At 62.0% G+C, this 7789-nt stretch overlaps 1 protein-coding gene across 1 annotated transcript in view; it reads right to left on the bottom strand.

Moving 5' to 3' along the window:
* Positions 1-7789, bottom strand: part of ATG2A (autophagy related 2A) — a 21583-nt gene that overhangs the window by 4005 nt on the left and 9789 nt on the right. Inside the window, exons 20-32 of the mRNA XM_010838015.1 lie at positions 7434-7584; positions 7106-7305; positions 6931-7011; positions 6594-6700; positions 6405-6497; positions 4783-4853; positions 4484-4560; positions 3616-3786; positions 3361-3487; positions 3062-3276; positions 2315-2523; positions 1935-2070; positions 118-318 (exon numbers count right to left, since the gene is read on the bottom strand). Of these exons, the coding sequence (XP_010836317.1) occupies positions 118-318; positions 1935-2070; positions 2315-2523; positions 3062-3276; positions 3361-3487; positions 3616-3786; positions 4484-4560; positions 4783-4853; positions 6405-6497; positions 6594-6700; positions 6931-7011; positions 7106-7305; positions 7434-7584 (1839 nt within the window). The remainder of the gene's footprint in view (positions 1-117; positions 319-1934; positions 2071-2314; positions 2524-3061; positions 3277-3360; positions 3488-3615; positions 3787-4483; positions 4561-4782; positions 4854-6404; positions 6498-6593; positions 6701-6930; positions 7012-7105; positions 7306-7433; positions 7585-7789) is intronic.

Genomic DNA, 7789 nt, shown 5'->3' on the forward strand with positions numbered 1-7789 from the left:
AGCCCGCCTGTGCTCCTACCCTCCCGGATGTGTGTGAGCGCGCGCATGCGTACGCGAGCGTGCCTGCGGGCTCGTGTATGGCCGTGTGCGGCCCGGGGCGGCCCGCGGGGCCCGTACCATGTTGGAGTGGGTGCGCCGCGGCATGCGCTCGCTCGTGTGGAGATACAGGAACTTGTTGATCTGGGAGGAAGCCAGCCGGTCGCGCACCTCCAGCTCCTGCACGATGAACACCTGGCGGGACAGCGGCTGCTCCTCCAGCTCCCGGCCAGGGGCGACGGGGCCTGGCTCCGCTGGGTACGCCTCGTGCTGGAAGCTCACCTGCGGGGCGCACGGCGGCCTGAGCGGGCCACTCCCCGCACTCTCCGCCCCACGTGGCTGTCCTGCCGGCACCGCATGCTCCGCACAGCCTCTGGTGAACCCGCAGGCCCGTTCTCACAGACCTCCCGTCCCCCGAGTGGCACCGGCGCCCCGTCACTCTCGAGGGCAGATCTGGTGCGGTCCTCCCGGCATCTCTCCATCGCCATGGCTGTCAGTCCTGCCTCCTCTACAATCCCTCCAGTCCCTCCACACTGTCACGGCCGCAGCTGCCCCTGGCCCGGGGCTGCCGTTCCCCCTCCCCTGAACACCCCCTGCTCACCCCTCAAGCCCCTTCTCTTTCCACCCAGAGGGACCTTCGTGAAGTGTTCGCCTGCCCACCCCACGCCTGCAGACTCCTCCCCGTGGCCTTGCTAGGCCTTGCTCTCCCTCCAAGCCCCTCCTCGGCCCTTGCCCTTGATGTGGGGCACCCTGGCCTCTCTGCCCTTGACAGGTCAAAGCCTCCCTCAGCCGCAGGCCCTTGCCGGGCCTTCTCTCCCCATCACTCGGCACTGTCACCAGCTCCCTGGCCCATCTGCAGTCTGCGGAGCACTCACCACCCCCCTGAAGCACTTCCGCCCGAGTTCTCTCAGCACCAGCGCCCTTGTGAGCTCGGGGAGTGGGTCTGTGTGGGCTCGCTCTCAGTGAGTGGCCCTTGACCTGCACCATTTCTCAGGCCAGCCTGGCCCGCTCTCTCCCTCATGGACACTCAGTCCAGCAGCCCACCCTGTGGTTCTTTCCGCTGTCCCTCTGGTAAAACCCAGAACCGCCCGTGGTCCTCAGGCCCTATGCAGCCTGCCCGGGGTCGGATCTCCGGCCTCGTCTCCTACCGCTCCCCGCCCTTCTCAGCGGCAGTCTCGCCGGCCTCCTTGCTGGTCCCAGAACATGCAAGGGATGCTCCTGGCTTGTAGCCCTCGCACTGTGCCCTCTGCCTGAAAACCTCCTCCTGGCTCACTTCCTCACACCTTTGTGCAAAACGGCACATTTCCACGAGCACCTTCCAGCCCTCCCCAGTGCTCCCTGAGCCCTCACTCTGTTCACATTCCCCAAGCACTTATCACATTTGAGTATATGTATATCTAGTCTTCGGAGGCGGGCATAGCAACCCACTCCAGTATTGTCGCCTGGAGGATCCCATGGACAGAGGAGCCTGTCCACAGAGCTGGACACGACTGAAGTGACTTAGCACACGCGCACGTGTAGTCTTATCAGGCTCCCTCTACTATGACACAAGGGACAGGAAGGCAGGTGTCTGTCTGCTTTGCTCATCGCTGCATCCAGCACTTAGAACAGCATAGCAGCAGCTGACTGAGTGCACGACCCGCGGGTTCCGTGGAGTGAAGCGATAGCTGGGCAGCCGGGAGGGAAGGGCCTGTTCTGGTCCCCCACCAGTCTGCCTTCTATGCCCGAGCCCCCGGCTCACCTTGCTGACCCCGGTCCCACCCCACTTCTGCACCCAAGCTCCTGGCTCACCTTGCTGACCCCGGTCCCCGCCCAGCCCACCTTCTGCATCCGAGCCCCCACTCACCTTGCTGACCCCGGTCCCCACCCCTGCTTCCTCTGCCCAAGCCCCCGCTCACCTTGCTAAGCTGAATCTCCATAAGGACGTGGTGCTGCCTCCCACTGCCCCCCTGTGCACGCCAGGAGTTCTGGGGCCGGTTGGGGCCGGAGCTGCGAGAAGGGGAACTCCGGGGGCCTGAGAGGCTGACCCTTGCCCTGGGCAGAGGAACAAGGGACGAGTTGACTCAAAGGGAACCCCCTTCCCACGTTCCCTCCGGTCAGAGTCGGGGCCAGAGACCCTCCCCCTGGGAAGTTGGCGGGGCATGGGGAAGAGGAAGCCTTAAGGCCAGAAGATGAGGCTTGGGTTCAAGGTCTCCAGCTGCCGAAGGTCAGAACTGGACCCCAGCCCGGGCCCCATCTCCTGGGGGCCCCACTGCCACCCGCACCCGCTCCTTCTCACCTGTGGCCAGGGTGGGGGCCAAAGTCTCGGCCGCCATAGAGGTGCCAGACGAGGGAGACCTCACGCAGCACCACTCGACTGCTGGGCACGGGGAAGTGGGCAGGTGCCCGCAGCAGGTCCGTGCTGCCCAGTGGCTGCGCAAAGTGCCCGTCCTGCACTACGATGGGGCCTGGGTGCAGCTGCGTCACCACGGGCTCCCCGTCGGCGGGCTGCAGGGGGGACGCCACGTGAGCACAGCAGCTCCCCCGGTCCAGGCCGCTTGTTTCCCCCATCCTCACACCCCTCTCCCCTATTTCACATAAGGGGAGTCTCACGGACCGTGACCTGGAGGGGCCTGAGTGCCCCGTGCTCCTGCCAGCCCTGCCTCCCTGAACTAAGGTCTTGCTTGCGTGTGACAGGGAGCTTGGGCATTCCCAATGGCACCGGGCGGCCGGGAGGCCAGCACCCTCACAGCGAATGGTGCTCCTCCCCCTCCTGCTATCTGCCCTGCTCCTCTCCCTCCCGACCCTCAATGTCCCCACCCCTCTGCCCCAGACTCCATGCCTTGTCACTCCTCTGGACCTTTGTCAACTTCTTCCAAGCCCACAGTGAGGGTTGCCTCCCCAGGGAGCCCTTCTCAGCCCTACCTGTGGTTCCAACCAGCATCCTGGCAGGTGACCACCTCCTGCCTCTCCCACAGTGGGAGTTCTAGGAGGCCCCAAACTGAGCACCCTCTTCCTGGCCCTGCCCAGCCTGCCCACCACACACCAGGATGCCCAGGCCAGGAGCGTCCAGGATGCAGAACTCATCGCTGTCCAAAGTGTCTCCATCCCCCTCATCTTCCTTTTCAGCTTCTTTGGCCCCAGAGCGGGACCCCAAGCTGCCAGTGGGGGCCCCAGCAGCGGGTGAGGGGGGTTGAGCCCCACTCCGTTCTCCAGGGAACAGGTAGACCGACACTGGAGAGGCCTGGAAGAAGGGGCTGCCTGTGGTGGAGAGAGGGGCCGGTTGAGGGCTGCCTGGTGTGGGTGCTGACTGTGTCTGCTGAGCCCACTGCACCCTGACCCCACCTGAGGCCTGCGCCAGCTCCCGCAGGCTGCGCTCGGTGTCCAGGAGGGCGTCCGTCAGGTCCCGCTGGTTGATGAGGGCCGTCTCCACCGGTGGGCACGAGGGCAGGGAGGCGGGGCTTTCTGAGAGCTGGGCCGTGCGGAGGGGCACTGGTGAGCTCGAGTTAGGAGGGAGGGGTGGGCCCCAGGGCCCTGGTGGGGGCCGCAGCAGGGGACAGGCCTGGGCGGAGCTCCGGGAACGGTGGGGCCAGGCCTCACCTGCACCTTCTGGCCGGCGATCTCCGTGGGGCTGGGCGGCCGGGGTGGGGGGTGCAGGTCCCCCGTGCTCGTCAGGTACTGCAGCAGGTTGATCAGCAGGGCACAGGAGTCAGCGCAGCTGTGCACGTGCATCGCATTGTTGGAGCAGCGCAGCTCGAACAGCGGCTGGCTCGGCGGGGCGGGGCCGGGTGGGGGTCAGCCCTGGGGTGGTCAGTCAACAACCCACTGAACATGGGCACACTCAGCCTGAGGGAAAAGGGGCTTCGCCCAGGGCTGTCCGAGGAGGCACAGGGGCTCTTCAGTGCCTCCAGGCTCCCGAGTCCTGCACCACAGCCCGGTGAGCCGGGGCCTGTGGTGGGGGTTTAGTTGCTCAGTTGTGTCCGACTCTTGGCGATCCCATGGACTGTAGTCCACCAGGCTCCTCTGTTGAAGGGGCTTTCCAGGCAAGAATACTGGAGTGGGTTGCCATTTCCTTCTCCAGGGGATTGTCCCAATCCAGGGATTGAACCTGGCTCTCCTGCATTGCAGGCGGATTCTTTACCAACTGAGCCCCAGGCCTAGTGACTGTCTTTTGCAGACAGGGAAATCAGGCCCCCACGGGCTGTCTCCACAGGTCCTGCTCTTTCTGGGCCACAGCTGCCTTGTGCTGGCAGGGTTCCTACGGAGGGACGTCTGCCGAGGGCCGGACCCTTCCCAGGAGGGTGGCAACCACAGGGGAGGGCTGCCAGGGACTGCGAGCTGAGCCCAGGCCCCGGGGCAGAAGCAAAAGAGACAGCAGGTGGGGGACAGTGACGCCCTGAGGCTCCCTTGCCCAGATACCTGTTCTGGCTCGGGGACCCTGGTAGGCCCTGGGCGCAGCCACACTCACCAGTCTGTCATCGGTGTTCCCCTTCCAGGTTTTTATCACGAGTTCCAGGAGGTCAACATCCAAGACGCAGACGTAATCTGAGGCAGAAGGCAGAAGAGGGCCCTGTTGCCTCCTCCTACCCAGCCCCGGCCCTAGTGGGAGAGTCTAGGGTTTGAGTGGGTGCCGCCCTGGTGTGCGTGCGTGTGTCTGTGGGCACTGAGAACCTGGTCGGCGGCTGGGGGAGGACGTCTGGCCGCTCTGGGGGTGGCCAGGGCCACAGTCCCTCAGAGGGGAGGGAGCCCAGTCTAGGCCCTGCCCACCTCGCCGCAGATCCAGGGTCTCCATCTCACACTTGTCGGACAGGTACAAGGCGGAGTCGTCGAGGATGAACCTGGCGGGGAACAGGGCTGAGAAGGGCCGGGAGCCGCTGCAGGGCCACAGCTCCTAAGAAAGTGGGGCTCACAGAGACACGCAGAGGGGGCCCTGACAGGGCGTCCCAAGCTGACAAGAAACTAGTGCCGGCCCTTCTCTGGCCTTGGTGTTCTTGTCTGTACAATGGGGAGACCACAGGCCCAGCCAGCAGGCACTCGGGGACACTGGGCAGCATTTCTCTTTCTGCGTATCTGCCAGCTTGTCCATCTCACCTGGATGGAACTCATAGCAGCCCTGGGAGGGAAATGTCCTGCTTTTCCCTACTGCTTTTAAATATATAAGAATAAAGCTAATCTCAGATTCTGAGAATAGAACCTTGGCCCTCCCAATCTGTGGGTTCTGCTTCTGAGGATTCAACCAACTGCGGATCAGAAATATTTTTTTAAAAAATCCATTCTTGGTCAGAGAACCAAAACAAACAAACCAACAAAAATCTAGAAAGTTCCAAAAAGCAAAACCTGTATTTGTTGCATGCTAGCAACTACTTTCACTTTCCACTTTCATGCACTGGAGAAGGAAATGGCAGCCCACTCCAGTGTTCTTCCTGGAGAATCCCAGGGACGGGGGAGCCTGGTGGGCTGCAGTCCATGGGGTCGCACAGAGTCAGACACAACTGGAGCGACTTAGCAGCAGCAGCAGCGACTACTTATGTAGCATTTACACTGTGTTGGGTGTTAAAAGTAATCTAGAGATGACTTAAAGAATATGGGAGGATGTACATGGGATACATGCAAATGTTGCACCCTTTTATATAAATGACTTCAGCCCTGAATTTTGGTGTCACGAGAGGTCCTGGAAGCAATCCCCTGCAGATACTGAGGGATAGCTATCCATCTCCTTCCAGTCTTTTCTGTGAAGACACGGAGATGTATACAAACACACCCCCAAGAATCTTTAAAAATATATGTATGTATGGCTTTATATCTTATTTTTTTCAGTAAATATTATTTGATGGCATTTTTCAATGTTACTCTTAAATTTGACTTTAATGGTTGGGTAGGCCGTCTTTGGGTCAGGAAAATCCACTGGTGGTGGGCATGGCAACCCAATCCAGTGTTTTTGCCTGGAGAATCCCATGGACAGAGGAGCCGGACGGGCCACAGTCCATGGGGTCGCAAAGAGTTGGACACGAATGAAGTGACTGAGCACAAGGCCACGTTTGCTGACTGAGGTCGTAATCTGAGGTCATATAAACTGCTTACAAGTTTTAACTATTTTAAATTATACTATGGAGGCTTTATATTTTACCCTTCTTATCCTTTCTTTTATCCTGAGGACGACCTCCAGAAGTGAGATTATCAGGCAAGAGCTCAAACGCTCTGCCTCAGAGGTCTGACTGCCTCTAGGTAGGGGAAACCTCCTTGACTTCCTCAGAGAGGGATCACTCAGATGCACAGAAAGGCCTGAGGCCTGAGGACACACAGCAGGCATGTGGGACCCTGGGGAAGGGGTAGCTACAGCCGACTTGGGGTGGGATGGATGGGGAGCTTGGGTAGGAGGGGTTGCATACCTGAGCAGGAAGGTAGAGGTGTCCATGACGATGTTGCTGGAGAGGGTGAAGGTCTCAGCAGTGACAAGGACACGTACGGGGAGGTAGAGGGGCCTGGGAGGGAAGGGGTCACATTTGGGCTGGGGCAGGTTCCTTGCCCATGAGAGCCTGGCCCCAGCCCCAGGCCCCCAGGTCCCTGAGCCTGGGTACCTGTAGTCCACGGCACAGGAGAACAGGTGGACGTGTAGGATGGTGATGACCGTTGGAGGCAGGTAGCCCAGCACTGGGTCATCCAGGACATCTAAGAACTCCAATAGCTTTGGGGGCCAGAGGAGAGGTATGTGAGGGTGAGGGAGCTTCTTTCTTCCCAACCCCCCGCCCCAGCCCAGCCCCCTATGTGCTGCCCACCAGCTGTCCACCGCAGCCTGGCCCAGGGGCTCCACCCATGAGCCATCTCCAGTCCAAGGGCAGCTCTGGCGCAGCCCCTGCCCCTCGCACCTGCCTCACCCAGGCCTGGAGACCTGCCCGCTGCACCCTCTTGGCTCACCTGGGAGTGCCAGCTCTGCTCCGGCAGGGCCATGCGGTGGCGCAAGGTGGCCCTGTGCAGCCGCAGGGTCACCAGGAACTCCTGGGGGGCAGGGCAGAGTCAGCACAGGAGCCCCAGGGACCTGGGAGGCAGAGCCCTGACCAAACAGGTGGGCCGGAAGCAGGCGGGCCTGTACCTTGACGTTCCTGTGGGGGTCCAGCTGGATGCGCACCGCGGTGGACAGCATATGGGGGCCCCGGCCCTGGCCTCTGCGGCCCGAGGCTCCTTGCTCAGTTACCCCATCCTCCGATGGGTAGATGGTCCGGGCCAGCTGGGCCGGGGGAGCAAAGGCGGGCAGCTCCAGGCGACCGGGCAGTGGGTAGTCATCCATGGCCGCTGGGGAGGTATCTGGTGAGCTCCCCTGCCCAGTTGGGCACTCCACCCAGGGCACACATCCCTCCCGAGAGACTACCCGTGACCATAGACCCCTGGGACCCATGGCAACTGGCCCCCAGCCCTCACACCTCGGTGGTAGAGTGCTGCCTTCTCCGCTTCCAGGCAGAAGTAGCCAAGTCCCGGCTGGCCTCGGTACTGAGAGACGCTGAAGATGGTTCCTTGTTCCACGTCCAGCACCAGCTCGCCATGGGCGCCTTCCAGCCGCTTCCCACACTCGTCCTGCAGACAGAGCGTGCAGCCTGGCCTCAGAGGCTTTACTCGGCAGCCCCCACGCCCTCGGGGTCAGGGGGCCTCCAGAGCCCTGGTCTGACTAGGATTGGCTCTGGCTGCTCTCCAGACTGCTACAGATCTGGGGCAGCACCCAGAGGAGAAGGGTCACCCTCCCTGTCTACCTCCAAGCATCGGATGGTGCCTGCTCGGACCC

Source organism: Bison bison, unplaced genomic scaffold (assembly GCF_000754665.1).
Source record: "Bison bison bison isolate TAMUID 2011002044 unplaced genomic scaffold, Bison_UMD1.0 scf7180017864089, whole genome shotgun sequence".
Taxonomy (NCBI): domain Eukaryota; kingdom Metazoa; phylum Chordata; class Mammalia; order Artiodactyla; family Bovidae; genus Bison; species Bison bison.